Source organism: Somniosus microcephalus, chromosome 6, assembly GCF_052327205.1.
Source record: "Somniosus microcephalus isolate GS21.2 chromosome 6, FLI_Smic_1.0, whole genome shotgun sequence".
Lineage (NCBI taxonomy): Eukaryota > Metazoa > Chordata > Chondrichthyes > Squaliformes > Somniosidae > Somniosus > Somniosus microcephalus.
Genome location: NC_140992.1, coordinates 212,389,586 through 212,406,921, shown reverse-complemented (window position 1 = coordinate 212,406,921; position 17,336 = coordinate 212,389,586). Strand labels below are relative to the sequence as shown.

Here is a 17,336-nt window from a genome sequence, read left to right as displayed (position 1 = left end):
TTCAATGAGATCACCTCTAATTCTTCTAAACTCCAGCGAGTACAAGCCCAATCGACCCAATCTCTCCTCATACGTCATCCTAGTAATGAAATTCACCTTACGGAGAAATTAGTTAAGTGAAACTGAACTTTGTTACTTAACCAGTCAACCCAAGTAATGAGCAGTCTAAACTTCCTATTTTGCTGGCCGGTATGGTTTTCTCTAAAATTTAGAGATCCACTTAGTCTTTTTTTTATTTGTTTATGGGATCTGGGCATCACTGGCAAGGCCAGCATTTATTGCCCATCCCTAGTTGCCCTTGATGCTATGATAAAACATCCACCCACACCCCAACTTTTTTTTGTCTGGCAAACTTCTGACTTTGACAACAGTTTTCAATTTCATTTGTATCCTTCAACAAGAGTTTTGGCAACAAGAGTCTTGTACACAGGAAAGAGGTGGGCATTTTTTTGGGGGTGTGGGGAGGAAATAGGTCTGCATCTTGAGAGATCCTTTCTTCCTTGATGCGCTCATACATCTGACCCTCGAAGTATTAATGTAAGTTAACTCCTGAAGCTTCAATGGCTGTAGCTGTGTGTTTAAAATCTGGAAAAAAAACTCCATGAGACTTGTAGTGTAGTTGGAAATGAAATTCTGCTGTTCTTTTTCAACAGGGAAATTATTCAGTTGTCTGTATTAAAACTAATGATCATACAGTTTGGAGACTGAAAGATGGACAGCACAGATTAAATCTTTAGTGGAGAGAAAAATGCAGTTGAGGTTTTTGATTTCCAATATGGTCATTTTCTATGTCCTTGTAAATTGCTACAATATTTTGTTTTTTCTGATAGAAGCCAGAAACATGGCAGATGTCAATATAGTTATAAATTTACAGTTGCTGTAACCAAAAACTTGAAAAACTGTGTTTCTGTTTCTACGTTTGGGCACTGATGCACCAAAGTTCTCGACTACAAAAATCCAGAATCCTTTTTACAATGCATTATGAATTTTGTACACTATACAAGTGAATTTTTTTGCATCTGCAGTGTATCTGTTGCCTAACGATGTGTTGAATGATTATAGAGCACCGCAATAATGAATATGCAGTTTTATGTTCGTATTTCTGATGTACCATTGCTGTATTTTGCAGTTATCTTGTTTATGTTGAACCAGGAAAAACTGAAAAAAGATGTCAAATTGAGAGGGGGAAAAATGACTCCGATTTATTAATTCTGCGTTGCTAAAAGAAAGTCTTATGGTTTTAAAAAAAACTTGGGGGAGGTTTTGAAGATGTTCTGCAGCTCTCACTGAAGAGAACCTGATTCATCTTTTGGTGCTCATTTTCTGTTTCTTTCTCTCCAGAAAATCTAGTAGTTTTTGCTTACTGTAAACATGTCTTTCACAGCTTCAAGGTTACAATGAAAAGCCAATCAACCTGCAGATGTTCATTGGAACTGCTGATGATCGCTATTTAAGACCACATGCATTCTACCAGGTGCACAGAATCACTGGGAAGACTGTTGCTACAGCTAGCCAGGAGATTATAGTTACCAGTACAAAGGTTCTTGAAATTCCTCTTCTATCTGAAAACAATATGACTGCCAGGTACTTGTCCAAACCTCTAAGTGTAATGATATTTATCTTTTTGTCTTCTCTCCTGTTTAAATCCTTTCATTTTTGAGGGATAAAAGCTTGATAGTGTAACCCCTTAACTGCTAAAGTCATTGGAACTTTGTTAAATTTGTTACATCTACTTTAAAGCTACAGTCCTTTATAATTTACTGAAAATAAGTTACTGGCAGAATTTACACATGGTGGAGAGAGACACATATGCCTCAGTTATCTTATTCAAAGGAATATTCCAGGATAAGGCATCGCAAAGGCCTTGTCTTTTGACTATTCTGAAAATTAATTACACAAATTATAAATGAAAAATATATTCAGTGTCCACGATGCAGTGGTAGTCTCACTTCAAGGCTTTATTCACAAGCCCAGGACTGAAAAATTAGATTTCTCAGCTCCCATCACTCTTAAGTGTATTGTTCCTATTGAAGGCAACAGGAAATCAATGATGAAACAATGTCATGCTTCAGCAACTAGATTCCAATATGAAGAAAAGATGATAGCCACCAGCAAGAGGTATATAACAAATTTAAGAAGAAAATAGGATATGAATGTATATTTTTCAATTGAATGTTTGAGAACAAGACTAATGTAGGAACTTGACCTAGAGTATTCCTTTTTAAGCAAAAAAGGGATGCGTTTGTGACCCATATCGTTGGTCATTCCTAATTTAGGAGTGCTAATAAAGCAGTTTTCTTAAACAGATGCTTGTTCTACCATGTGTTAAGATGAAGAAAGCTCGAAGTGTTCATTCAGTGGCAGACCTTCTACAAAATTGTGATCCTGGGTGAAGAGTGTGAAGTATCTGGCATAAATGGGTGATGTCTAATATGTGGCCAAGATATTTGTGGAATATTAAGAAGCTTCCGATAGATGGGGATTGCATTTTGACTGTAAACCGAAGTATGGGTGGTGAGGACCTTTATGCGACTGATGCATTTCCTAGTATTGAACCAAAGAAGAGTAATATTGTACCTTGCTCAATGTTTTTCAGAGCTGGTCTACTTCGACAGAAATCTTGGAGCTCCAAATTGTTTATGCCTAACTTTTTCAAATTTGCTGAGCAAATAGATGTAAACGGATATGATATAATTGGGATTACGGAGACATGGCTCCAGGGTGACCAAGGCTGGGAATTCAACATCCAGGGTATTCAATATTCAGGAAGAACAGGCAAAAAGGAAAAGGAGGTGGGGTAGCATTGCTGGTTAAAGAGGAGATTAACACAACAGTAAGGAAGGATATTAGCTCTGATGATGTGGAATCTGTATGGGTAGAGCTGAGAAATACCAAGGGGCAGAAAACATTAGTGGGAGTTGTATACAGACCCCCAAACAGTAATGCTGAGGTTGGGGATGGCATTAAACAGGAAATTAGAGATGCATGCAATAAGGGCACAGCAGTTATCATGGGTGACTTTAATCTACATATAGGTTAGGCTAACCAAATTAGTAACAATACTGTGGAGGAGAAATTCCTAGAGTGTATATGGGATGGTTTCCTGGACCAATATGTTGAGGAACCAACTAGAGATCAGGCCATCTTAGACTGGGTATTATGTAATGAGAAAGGATTAATTAGCAATCTTATTGTGCGAGGCCCCTTGGGGAGGAGCGATCATAATATGATAGAATTCTTCATTTAAGATGCAGAGTGAAGTAGTTGACTCAGAGACTAGGGCCCTGAATTTATATAAAGGAAACTACGATGGTATGAGGTGCGAGTTGGCTAGGATGGATTAGGGAATGTTACTTAAAGGGTTGATGGTGGGTAGGCAATGGCAAACATTTAAAGGTCGCATGGATGAACTACAGAATTTGTTCATCCCTGTCTGGCATAAAAATAAAACAAAAAAGGTGGTGCAACCGTGGCTAACAAGGGAAATTAGGGATAGCATAAGATCCAAGGAGAGGACATATAAATTGGCCAGAAAAAGCAGCAACCCTGAGGATTGGGAGCAGTTTAGGATTCAGCAAAGGAGGACAAAGGGATTAATTAAGAGGGGGGAAATAAGAGTATGAGAGTAAGCTTGCAGGGAACGTAAAAACTGACTGTAAAAGCTTCTATAGATATATGAAGAGAAAAAGATTGGTGAAGTCAAGCGTAGGTCCCTTGCAGTCAGAATCAGGGGAATTTATAATGGGGAACAAAGAAATGGATGACCAGTTAAATACATACTTTGGTTCTGTCTTCACAAAGGAGGACACAAATAACCTCCTAGAGATGCCTGGGAACATAGGGTCTAATGAGAGGGAGGAACTGAATGAAATCAGTATTTGTAGGGAAATGGTGTTAGGCAAATTGACTGGATTGAAGGCCGATAAATCCCCAGGGCCTGATAATCTACCTCCTAGGGTACTTAAGGAAGTGGCCCTAGAAATAGTAGATGCATTGCTGGTCATCTTCCAAAATTCTATCGACTCTGGAACAGTTCCCATGGATTGAAGGGTAGCTAATGTAACCCCACTATTAAAAAAAGGTGGTAGAGAGAAAACAGGGAATTATAGACCGGTAAGCCTGACATCGGTAGTGGGGAAAATGCTAGAGTCCATTATAAAAGATGTAATAGCAGAGCACTTGGAAAACAGTGACGGGATCGGACAAAGTCAACATGGATTTACAAAAGGTAAATCGTGCTTGACGAATCTACTGGAATTTTTTGAGGATGTAACTGGTAGAATAGGTAAGGGAGATGTGGTGTATTTGGACTTTCAGCAGGCTGTCAATAAGGTCCCGCATGAGAGATTAGCGTGCAAAGTTAAAGCACATGGGATTAGGGGTAAGGTACTGACTTGGATAGAGAACTGGTTGGCAGACAGGAAGCAAAGAGTTGGAATAAAGGGGTCTTTTTCTGAGTGGCAGGCAGTGACTAGTGGGGTACCGCAGGGATCGGTGCTAGGACCCCAGCTATTCACTATATATATTAATGATCTAGACGAGGGAACTAGATGTGATATCTCCAAGTTTGCAGACGACACAAAGCTGGGTGGGCGTGTGTGCTGTGAGGAGGATTCCGAGAAACTCCAGTATGATTTGGATAGGTTGGGTGATTGGGCAGATGCATGGCAGATACAGTATAATGTGGATAAATGCGAGGTTATCCACTTTGGTGGCAAAAACAGGAAGGCAGATTATTATCTGAACGGCAATAGATTGGGAGAAAGGGAAGTGCAACGAGACCTGGGTGTCCTTGTGCACCAGTCGCTGAAGGTAAGCATGCAGGTGCAGCAGGCAGTTAAGAAGGCAAATGGTATGTTGGCCTTCATAGCAAGAGGATTCGAGTACAGGACCAAGGAAGTCTTGCTGCAGTTGTACAGGGCCTTGGTGAGACCACACCTTGTGTATTGTGTGCAGTTTTGGTCGCCTTATCCGAGGAGGGATGTTCTTGCCATGGAGGGAGTGCAGTGACGATTCACCAGACTGATACCTGGGATGGCAAGAATGACGTATGAGGAGAGATTGGGTCGATTGGGCTTATATTCGCTGGTGTTTAGAAGAATGAGAGGGGATCTCATTGAAACTGATAAAATTCTAACGGGACTGGACAGACTAGATGCAGGAAGGATGTTCCTGATGGCGGGGGAGTCCAGAACCAGGGGTCACAGTCTAAAGATAAGGGGTAAGCCATTTAGGACAGAGATGAGGAGGAATTTCTTTACCCAGAGAGTGGTGAACCTGTGGAATTCTCTACCACAAAAGGCAGTAGAGGCCAATTCATTAAATATATTCAAGAAGGAGTTAGATATATTTCTTAAGGCTAAAGGGATCAAGGGATATGGGGAGAAAGCAGGGACAGGGTACTGAATTTGGATGATCAGCCATGATCTCATTAAATGGCAGAGCATTCTCGAGGGGCCGAATGGCCTACTCCTGCTCCTATCTTCTATGTTTCTATCAGATGCTAAGTCCACATAGTTTACAGAAACATTTAGTATTGATTACCTGACTGCAAGAAGGAGATATTGTTGTGCAGTTCTGAGTGTTTGATCGGGTGGGGAAAGGAATGATCTTGTGTGCAAGGCTCGCAGTTTTGTCTTACCCTGAACCAGTTTCTGGGAAATTGCCTGATGCATTTGAACCCTACTGTGGTACTTCAGTTAAACTATCACTTTTGTTTTAAAGTATTATAAAATCTGAATGACCAATTAAAGGTTTGTGTTTTGACCTCTAAATTGGAAGTGTCTAAGCCCTCCCCTCTATTTAGAGTTTTTTTTAACCAAAATGGCAATGGTAAAATAGGGGACTGACTTGTACCTGGGCACATCTTGTGCATTAGAATTTTCTGTATTTACACTCGTTAATGAAGTCATAGTTTTGTTGCAGCAGTGTTCAAGAACCATACTTTTAAAGCAGCATTCCAGTGTAAAACTAATATGTATGTGAGCTGTTCGCTTTTGAGTTAGAATCTACATTCATTAGTAACTGAGCAAATACTCCCTTCAGAAACTGAGCAAATACTCCCTTCAGAAACTGTTAGCAGGATGCGCATGAATTTTATTGAATTGCAGGATCAAGTCTCATACTTTAAACTTCATGTGCACCAAACTGAGCAAGAAATGGAGATAACTTGACTGTAAATTTGCCTTTTGAGAGCCCCAGACTAAATGCATGAAAATCAGTACATTGGTTTATATTACTCATAGAATACAATGATTAGTGTGGCCTAGCACTAAACTTGTTTTGTGGTTTTTTTGTTGTTTGTTTTAATGTGGGACAGCTGACTGTTCAAGTTCTATTCAGAATCCATTTTAAATTTAAACCACTTTAAAGTGATCATATTTTGACTCATGTAATCATACGTATAAATTTATTTTCTTGTTTCTTTGTAGCATTGACTGTGCAGGAATTTTGAAACTACGCAACTCTGATATTGAACTTCGCAAGGGTGAAACTGACATTGGTAGAAAAAATACAAGGGTTCGCCTTGTTTTCCGTGTGCACATCCCACAGCCCAATGGAAAAGTTGTCTCACTGCAAGCAGCTTCCATTCCTGTTGAATGCTGTTAGTATTAAATTCACATTCGTCAAACTTTTTTTCCTACAATTTTTTTCTTCATCTTTCTAAATCTTCCCACAGGTATTGCTGCTTTTGTGACCTGTTTCATTTGGCAGGGTGTAGATGTCTAGATACTGTGCCTCCCACCAGTTGTTGTCGGGGTCTGTATGATTAGCTTGTGGGAGGTGAGCTTATAGTGAAATTTGACGTACCCCCCATTTCACTTCCGCTTCCCCCTTTTCCCGCCTGTCCACTTCATGAAGTGTACCAACTTGCTAAAACACGACACTACTGTCACCATAAAAATTGACAAAACCAGCTCCTAAAAAGCATAGGCAGTCCTGGTCATTGACTTGAGAGAGGAAAGAGTAAGGAAGCAGGAAAATGTGCTCAACTTCTAACTTCATCAGGGAGTAGTTGCAATTAAGGATTCATCATGTGGAGTATTGTGGGATGGATCCAAGCAGTGCTACCTTGGGTTAATACACTTGGGCGCTGTCCACTGTGTCAGATATTTTTGCTAACTTGTTTTGAATATTGGTTCTTTTTCCACACTGTCCAGAATGCTAGCAGAAGCACATATGTATGCTGTGCTACTGTTCACTTGTGTATGAACACAAACTTCTTATTGCCTCAGTAATTAAATATTTCAGACACAAAATCCCTTTTCCCATCTCGGTCTCGGTTCATATTAAAAACAGTCGCACTGAGAACCACCTTCACATCTGAAAGGAGTAATGTCATGTCACAACATTAATTCATTGTTGAATTTCTTCTGAACTTGTTGATTTCTCTAATCCTCTGGATTCCTTTTAAAAAAAAAAAAAAAAAAGAGCATATTGGCAAGCATCTGAGTCGGATTGTGTATTTGAACATTTTATCATTGAATACTATCCAGTTATCTCAATTATCTAGAAACACCGTCAGGATTTTATTAGAGACTTGTGAGCGTTTTGGATCCTTTTTAACTGTGCATGATCATAACCTCTAAATGCTGTGTTGATTTTGAGGGTATCCAAAACTGCATAAAAAGAGTGCCAGAATAGAGTGCGTATTTGAACAGAGCACACGCATCTTTTGAGCTGGAGAAATAGAGCTGAAGAATATTTGCACCTGTACTTTTTTTTAAATTTGGCTTAGTGATACTTGCATGTCTGTGTACTTGATTATTATGCACTATGATTGCTTTTTGAACATTTCCTGTAACTCTTAATACATTGTGTGGAATTGGATAAGAATTGATATTTTAATAAATATGTACTTGAAAAGTCATTTTTTTCAGTAATCCCAATTATTTGATTAATACAGCCCAGCGTTCTGCCCAGGAGCTTCCTCAGATTGAAAAGTACAGCATCAATTCATGCTCAGTCAGTGGTGGAGAAGAAATGATCGTTAATGGCTTCAATTTTCTTCCGGAGTCTAAGATTGTCTTCCTTGAAAAGGGCCCAGGTACGTGATCAAGCAATCAGCTGCAGTGTATACCATTTTAAGCTATACATGTCTATAGTTGTATTTATTCCAAAAAAGTCACAATTCTGATCTTCACCCCAAATGCAGCCTTGCTTAAATTCAAATCTGGTTTTCTTTTCCTTTGTTATCCTTCATTTGGTTTGGTTAAAGTCAGCATACCAGATGGGAAAATCAAGAAGAATAAATTCTTAAAGTTTTTAGCCAGCACTACATGGCTGTACCCTCTCAACGTCATCTACATGATTATTTTTAGTTCCTTTTCTCCTATTTGTCTCTATTCGATTCATGCAACTCCACCGAGTGTGAAAATATGTTCTCTGATCTAGTGTCTGGTCTATTTTCTACCTGTGTATTTAGAGCCTTTTTAGCTGTTTCCATGGTTTTACTAAACCTGCTTTTGGTAGCTGCTCACCCACAGCTGAAAGGTCGGCAAAGCCTGTTATTGTATGGACAGTTGGTTTGAGAGTATGGGGGAGAAATTCGGTTGTTAGCACCACCGATTAACGCCTAAAGAGGCCGAGAAGTGGGGCGCTAGCCAATTTCCGGGCGGGCACAAGGCGCCTAGCGCCTCGCCCCATATTGAGCATGCATTTAGCGCTGGCGCTAGCGCCCACTCATGGGCGCAGGCTGATTATGACGTCATTTGAGTGTGCAACACCTTTTGGGCGCCCCGGATCGGAAATTCAGTGGCGCCCCCCTCCGTAGCGCCTGGCGCCAATAGTGACAGCTTACCTGGACCATACCAAGTCACTCTCAGGCTGGAGGAGCGTTATTTAAAGGGGACTGGTGTGGTTTAAAAGCGGTTGCCATTTTTGGAGCGCAACTTCCTCGAGAGCTACAAAGAGTTGCTGAGCTGCACACTGAGAGCCATTTGACCACTGAGCCAGCGCAGGCAGACGATCTTCAGCCTTCTGACCATCACCTTGCTGTTGGTGAGCCTTGACAATGGGGAACCTTCCTGTGGGCACTTATTATGGGGGCTGCATTGGAGGGGAACGTCCTGCTGCTGAATCATCTGGAAAGGGCACTGAGACGCTGGAAGAGGGGGGCGGGCATGGCCAGACGGAGGAGGGCCAACAGACGTCTCCACAGCAGACCTTACGCTGGCAGGGTTTTCCGACAGCAGTTTTCCTACATGAACATGCCGGAGGAGCAGTGTGTCAGAAGGCTGCGATTTTGAAAGGAGGTGGTGACTGAGCTGTGCCAGCTGCTTCAGCCAGATCTGCAGCCTCAGATAAGGTGCAGGACATCTCTGTCGGTGGCTGAGAAGATGCCTGCTGGCCTGAACTTCTACGCGAGCAGCTCTTCTCAGGCTGCGCGTCAGAGGCTGATCAGAAGTAGCTTCTCGGCCCCTCTCACGGAATGCTTGCTGCCATTCCAAGAACAGGAATGGAACTGGTCTGATACCCCCAAGCCTGTGAAGGGCAAGATGCATGTAAATAGCAGGCATGGCCATTGTAAATGAAGAAAGTGTTTAATTAAACAAAATGTGGTTCCTTCAAACCTGAGAAAGTTACGGCAACAGAAAACAAAACTAATACACTGACACATAACTGCCTCTCACACCCGGGAGACTGTCCAAAACATAAATCACATTCCGACCATCTTCCTTGGCCTTGATTCCACTGTGCCAACCAAAGCATCCAATGCCCCATCAGTGAGTCGTTCCGCCCTCTGCCTCACCCTTTCCATGTTTTGCTAGGTTGGTGCGCCACAGGTAGGCTCCCACCGCTTTGAAGGCCTACAAGGCAGTGAGTGTGTCTGGTGATGCCAATTGACCTGCCCCTTTGAGAGGTGGCCGGCGCCACTGTGTCTCCGGGAAAGTGATTATTGACAGCACCCTCGCTGCACCCTGCCGCCGCGAAATTGGGTTGCGCCGCCGGGTTAGCGCCTCAAGAGTAGCGTGCAGCGCCTGATTTAGCGCCGCAATCACCTTTAGGGGCGCTGCAACCCAATATCGCGCCAGGTGGCGCTAAACCGCAACTGGCGCTAGGCTTTGCGCTTTGCCAGAACTAGCGCCCCAAACGGGGCTATACCCAATTTCTCCCCCTATATGTTTAGAAACAATGTTTGAGCTGATTTTCAGATAAAAGCTCACTTTTCTTAGAAGTGAAACTTGAAAATTCTAATCAAGGTACACAGGACATCAAGACATAAGGCAATCCAAAATCTAGCACTTAAGTCTAGTAACCCTATCAGAGGATTTTTTTAGATATTCAGATGTAACCAGTTCAAGCCACAGATTCTTAATAAGTCTACTTCTAAGCCTCAAACTCATTACCAGTAACCATCCTAATTCCAGTGCCAGAATGTTTGGCACCCTTGCAATTGAACAGTTATTTCCACATGCTGCTGTACCTTTCAGATCCTGGAGAGAGATTTTGATTAGGCAGAAGAATCACTATGGTCAGCAAACAGCCAACATATTGTTTAGTATTTCACTACAGTGACTAGAACAATCCTTAGTAATTGGTGAGTTGTGTGATGGTGCTGCATTTGTGTAATAGTAATGGCCTTGATGCATTTTAATCAGCAGAGCAGTACAAAGAGTTTGTTGATTATTTCTTTAAACTGCGAATCAAAGAGCAGTGGCTTCCTTGCTGGTCTTCTCATTTAGGTCTCTCCAATCTTGTTTGTTGGCTTGGCACAGTTGTAACGCTCTTAATTCCCTTGGCAAGTATCTGAGTCGGACTGTGTATTTGAACACACAAATTGGAGTAATTCATTGTATGAAGCAGTTTGAGATGTTTCAATGGGATAAAGCGGACTCCACTTAAACTGGACTGGGACCAACGTTCTGGAGAATTGAGTAACTAGGATGGTAGATAAGGCGTTAAACTAATGGGGGTGGGGAAGGGTTCAGGTAAGGATAAATTTATACGTCTGAAGAGAAAAGTCCAGGCTGTAGAGCAGAGTAGCTATTTGGGTAAAATCAAGCAGATTGTGTTAGGAAGGGACAGAGTTTAATAATGGTAATAGGGCATTAGCAACTAAGGCCCCATCAGGAAAAAATAGTAAAAAGTCAAAATTAAAGGTGCTATGTCTGAATGCACGAAGCATTCGTAACAAGATAGATGAATTAATGGCACAAGTAGAGATAAATAGGTTTGATCGAGTAGCCATTGCTGGGATGTGGTTGCAGGGTGACACAGGTTGGGAACTAAATTAGTTTAGAAAAGATAGGCAAAATGGAAAAGGAGGTGGGTAGCCCTGATAAAAGATGAGATAAAAGCAGTTGGAAGAAAGGATCTTACCCTAGAAAATCAGGATGTAGAATCAGTATGGGTGGAGTTAATAAATAAATAACAAAGGGCAGAAAACACTGGTGGGAGTAGTTTATAGGCCCCCTAACAGTAATCATGGTGTTGGACAGAGTATAAATCCGGAAATTAAAGGAGCATGTAACTAGATAATGCAGTAATGTTGGGGGACTTTAATCTTCATATAGACTGGGCAAACTAAATTGGCAAAAATAGTCTGGAGGACGAGTTAATGGAATGCATTCGAGACCGTTTTCTAGAGCAATATGTCGAAGAACCAATGAGGGAACAGGCTATTTTAGATCTAGTATTGTGTAATGAGACAGGATTAATTGGTAACCTTGTAGTAAAGGATCCTCTGGGAATTTCATCTAAGTTTGAAAGTGATGTGGTTAAGTCCGAAACTAGGGTCTTAACTTTAAACAAAGTCAATTATGGTGGTATGAGGGCTGAGGTAGATTGGGAAATTAGATTAAAAGATATGACATTAGATAAGCAATGACACATATTTGAAGAAATAATTCATAATTCTCAACAAATATACATTCCCTTGAGGAATAAAAACTCCAATGGAAAAGTGGTACAGCCATGGCTAACGAGAGAAGTTAAGGATAGTATTTGATTCAAAGAAAAGGCTTACAATGTTGCCAAAAAGAGGAGTAAGCCTGAGGATTGGGAAGGTTTTAAAAATCAGCAAAGGATGATTAAGAAATTGATAGAGGGAGAAAATAGAAAATGAGAGTAAACTAGCAAGAAATATAGAAACAGATTGTAAGAGCTTTTATAAGTATGTAAAAAGGAAACGATTAGCAAAAGTAAACATGGGTCCCTTAGAGGCAGAGACAGGAGAAATTATAATGGGTAATCAGGAAATGGCAGAGATGTCTGTTCACAGTAGAAGACACAACGAACATACCGGAAATTGTGGGGAACCAGGGGTCTAATGAGAGCGAGTACCTTAAAGTAATCAATATTAGTAAAGAAAAAGTACTGGAGAAATTAATGCGACTAAAAGCTGACATACCCTGGACCTGATGGCCTACATCCTAGGGTTTTAAGAGGTGGCTGCAGAGATAGTGGATGCATTGGTTTTGATCTTCCAAAATTCCCCAGATTCTAGAACGGTCCCTGTGGATTGGAAGGTAGTAAATGTAACCCTGCTGTTTAAGAAAGGAGGGAAGAGAAATCATGCTAGAATCTATTATTAATGACATGGTAACAGGGCACTTGGAAAATCACTATGATTAGGCAGAGTCAACACGGTTTTATGAAAGAAAAATTGTGTTTGACAAATGAGTTTTTTGAGGGTGTAACTAGCAGGGTAGATAAGGGGGAACCAGTGGATGTAGTATATTTGGATTTTCTGAAGGCATTCCATAAAGTGCCACACGAGGTCTTCACCCTTGACAATGATGCTCAACTATTAGAATTTAACAATTTTACTAACAAAACTAGTAATATTACATAGGATATACGGCACAGAAACAGACCATCCGGCCCAACCAATCCATGCCGGCGTTTATGCTCTACTCGAGCCCCCTCCCGTCTTTCCTCATTGAAATCGATCAGCGTAACCGTCTATTCCTTTCTCCCTCATATGCTTGTCCAGCCTCCCCTTAAATGCATCTATACTATTCGCTTCAACCACTCCCTGTGGTAGCGAGTTCCACATGCTCACCACTCTTTGGGTAAAGAAGTTTCTTCTGAATTCCCTATTGGATTTCTTGGTGACTGTCTTATATGGATGGCCTCTAGTTATGCTCTTCCCCACAAGTGGAAACAATCTCTCTCTCTCCACTCTATCAAAACCTTTCATGATTTTAAAGACCTCTAATAGGTCACCCCTCAGCCTTTTTTCCAAGAGAAAGAGATCCAGCCTGTTCATCCTTTCCTGATATGTATACCCTCGCACTTCTGGCATCATCCTTGTAAATCTTCTCTGTACCCTCTCCGATGCCTCTATATCCTTTTTACAATATGGCGACCAGAACGGCACGCAGTACTCCAAGTGGCACGCAGTACTCCAAGTGTGGTCTAATCAAGGTTCGATACAGGTTTAGCATAACTTCACTACTTTTCAATTCTGTCCCTCTGGAAATAAACCCTAGTGCTTGGTTTGCTTTTTTTAATGGCCTTGCTAACCAGTGGTGCAACTTTGTGATTTGTGCATTTGTACTCCGAGATCCCTTTGTTCCTATTGTATCTATTAACATAGATGAACATAATTCTTTCTAAAACAATAAGAACTTGAAAATAGATAGCGCAGCCGGGCCAGATGATATCCACCCGAGGGTCGCCAGGGAGATGAGACATAGCCTGTATTTTTAATAGCTTACTGCATTCCCCAAAGCATTTCCACCATCTGCAAAGCACAAGTCAGCAGTGTGATGGAACACTCTCCACTTGCCTGGATGAGTGCAGCTCCAACAAGAAGCTTGACACCATCCAGGACAAAGCAGCCTGCTTGATTGGCACTCCATCCACCACCTTAAACATTCACTACCTCCACCACTGGTGTACCATGGCTGCAGTGTGTACCCTCTAAAAGATGCTCTGCAGCGACTCGCCAAGGCTTCTTCGGCAGCACCTCCCAAACCCGCGACCTCTTCCACCTAGAAGGACAAGGGCAGCAGGCGCATGGGAACACCACCACCTCCAAGTTCCCCTCCAAGTCACACACCATCCTGACTTGGAAGTATATCGCCGTTCCTTCATCGTCGCTGGGTCAACATCCTGGAACTTCCTCCCTAACAGCACTGTGGGAGAACCTTCACCACACGGACTACAGCGGCTCAAGAAGGCGGCTCACCACCACTTTCTCAAGGGCAATTAGGGATGGACAGTAAATGCTGGCCTTGCCAGCAAAGTCCACACCCCATGAACGAATTAAAAAAACAACTCTAGAATGGTTCCTATACACTGGAAGGACGCTAATGTAGTCCCCATCTTTAAAAAAGGTGACAGGACAGACCTGGGTAACTATAGGCCCATTAGTTTAACATCAGTAATAGGTAAGATGCTTGAGGGAAACATTAGGGATGCAATATATGAATGTTTGAATAGAGAGGGACATATCTGGGACACCCAACATGGCTTCATAAAAAGGTCATGTCTTACAAATCTATTGTATTTTTTTTAAGCAATTACAAAATTGGTGGATGAGGGAAGCCCAGTCGACCACATCTACTTAGACTTCCAAAAAGTTTTTGATAAGCTACCGCACAAGAGGCTTTTCTGTTCGATCGAAGTCTCTAGTATTTGTGGTAATATATTGAGCTGGATTGAGAACTGGCTGGTAGGACGTAGGCAAAAGTAGTTACAGATGGATTTGTATCTGTTTGGAGACCGGTCAACAGTGGTGTCCTGCAGGGATTGGTGTTGGGACCATTGCTGTTTACTATTTTTACTGATCTGGATGTAGGTGTTGGGGGAACGATCTGCAAATTTGCAGATCATACCAAGATCTGTGCAAGTATTAGGACTGTAGATGATGCTCGTCTGCTTCAGGCGGATCTTGATGCGTTGGGAGATTGGGTTCACTACGGGAAAATGATGTATAACTTAGGTGCAGTGTTATTTATGCATGTAAGCAGGGCAAATGCTCAACATTCGTACACCCTTCAGGGCAAAGCATTAGAGATTTGGGCATTCCAGTGCATACATCCTTAAAGGTACATGAGGAATGCCGTGAAGCGATAGCTGGAGCAAATCGGGTGTTGGGGTGTATCCATAGGACAATTGAGTATAAGACTAGGCATACTATTTTGTCCTTGTACAAGACCTTAATCAGGCCGCACTTGAATACTGTGTCTAGTTTTGGACTCCTCACATGGTGGGTGATATTGAGGCTTTGGCGAGGGTGCAGAGGAGGGCCACTAGCCTAATTCCCAGACTAAAGCATTTTAGTTATCAAAATAGGCTAAAAGAGTTGGGACTCTACACTTTAGAGAAGTGTAGACTTGGAGGTGATCTGATTGAGGTTTATAAGATAATGAAGGGAATAGATTGTGTTCCAGTTGACAGTTTGTTTCAATTAACTAGGTTAGGGAGGACCAGGGGTCACAATTTTAAGTTGTATAAGGCTAGATGTCAAGAGGTGGTTCTTTTTCCAGAGAATAGTGGACCTCTGGAACAGGCTGCCATCCCATGCAGTGGATGCTGATTCGCTGAATTCCTTCAGGGGAGAGCTGGACCTGTTTCTGGCTGGGGCAGAGATCACCTCTTACCGAAGGTGGGTACTGCAGGGAATTCAGGGCCAGTGTGATCTCCTGGATTAGTTTCGATTGCCTAGATGGGTCGGAGAGGAATTTCCCAGATTTTTTTCCCCTAAATTGGCCTGGGTTTTTATTTGTTTTGCCTCTCCCAGGAGATCGTATGGTTTCGGTGGGGTGGAGTGTATATATTGTGATACACAAGGTATCACAATTGTGTGGTACGGGCTCGATGGACCAGAGGGTCTTTACCTGTCCATCATTGTTCGTATGTTCATAAGAGGTTGTTGCACAAGTTTTAGGGCTCATGAGATTGAGGATTAGTTAATGGACAGAAAATAGAGAGTAGGAGTAAAAAGGTAATTTTCGGGATGGCAGGGTGTAACTGGTGGAGTGCCACAAGGATCAGTGCTTGGGCCTCAGCTATTTACAATCTAGATCAATGACTTGGATGAGGGGGCTGAGTATAATATATCCAAATTTGCTGACGATACAAAGCTAGGTGGAAAAGTAAGCTGTGAGGAGGACGCAAAGAGGCTGCAAAGTGATATAGACCGGTTAAGTTATTGGGCAAGAAGGTGGCAGATGGAGTGTAATGTGGGGAAGTGTGAAATTATCCACTTTGGTAGGAAGAATGGAAAAGCAGAATATTTTTTAAAAGGTGAGAGACTTGTAAATGTTGGTATGCAGAGGGATTTGGGGATTCTTGTACACATCACAAAAAGTTAATATGCAGGTACAGCAAGCAATTAGGAAGGCAAATGGGGTTGGAGTATAAGAGTAAGTCTTGCTGCAATTATATAGGGCTTTGGTGAGACCACACCTGGAGTAGTGTACAGCTTTGGTCTCCTTACCTAAGGAAGGATATACAGTACTTGCCTTGGAGGTGGTACAACAAAGGTTCACTAGATTGACTCTTGGGATGAGAGGGCTGTGCTATGATGGGAGATTGAGGAGACTGGGCCTATATTCTTTGGAGTTCAGAAGAATGAGAGGTGATTTCATTGAAACATATAAAATTCTTAGAGGGCTTGACAGGGTAAATGCTGAGAGGCTGTTTCACCTGGCTGGAGAGTCTAGAACTAAGGGTCATAGTCTCAGGATAGGGGTTGGCCATTTAGGACTGAGATCAGGAAGAAAAAAATTCACTCAATCTTCCATTCTCTACCCCAGAGGGTTGTGGATGCTCAGTCGATGTGTATATCCAAGACTGAGATTGATAGGTTTTTGGGTACTAAGGGAATCAAGGGATATGGAGATTGGGCAGGAAAGTGGAGTTGATGTAGAAGTTCAGCCATGATCTTACTGAATGGCGGAATCAGTTTGTGGGGCTGTATAGCCTACTCCTGCTCCTATTTCTTATGTTCTTCTAAATGCACCTATTTGCTCCTATTTACTTTTGCCTCTTCTGGCCAAAAACAATTGACCTTTGTAAATAATGTGAACAAGTAACTCGCAGTCACATGGTCTGACTGAAAGTTTTAAAGGTAAATGTACACCTGACTTTCCACATTGACATGGTGATCTTGCAATACGTGGAGGATATTTAAAAAAGAAATTATAGATGATGAGGTGATGGACTCTGGTAATGGGTTGTGTGCTTTGCCTTTTATATCTATCTCTACAGAAATTTTGACAGGATTTGTCGCACTTAAAGACCTAAAATATGAGAATAAAAACTTAGTGACAGTCATTTGATTTTTTTTCTGACCTGCAGTTGGGAATTTACAGGCATAGCCAATCTGCAGACATCCCTCGCCAAACAGCAATTAAACTCTGATTGTTCTTGGGTTATAG

At 41.8% G+C, this 17,336-nt stretch overlaps 1 protein-coding gene across 5 annotated transcripts in view; it reads left to right on the top strand.

Moving 5' to 3' along the window:
* Positions 1-17,336, top strand: part of nfatc3a (nuclear factor of activated T cells 3a) — a 180,013-nt gene that overhangs the window by 67,216 nt on the left and 95,461 nt on the right. For all 5 annotated transcript variants that reach the window (XR_015078810.1, XM_085991369.1, XM_085991366.1 and 2 more), the window contains exons 4-6: positions 1,385-1,584; positions 6,432-6,604; positions 7,907-8,047. Coding sequence is in view for 4 of the 5 variants with exons in the window: in XM_085991369.1 (XP_085847495.1) it covers positions 1,385-1,584; positions 6,432-6,604; positions 7,907-8,047 (514 nt within the window). In the remaining variant the exon portion in view is untranslated. The remainder of the gene's footprint in view (positions 1-1,384; positions 1,585-6,431; positions 6,605-7,906; positions 8,048-17,336) is intronic.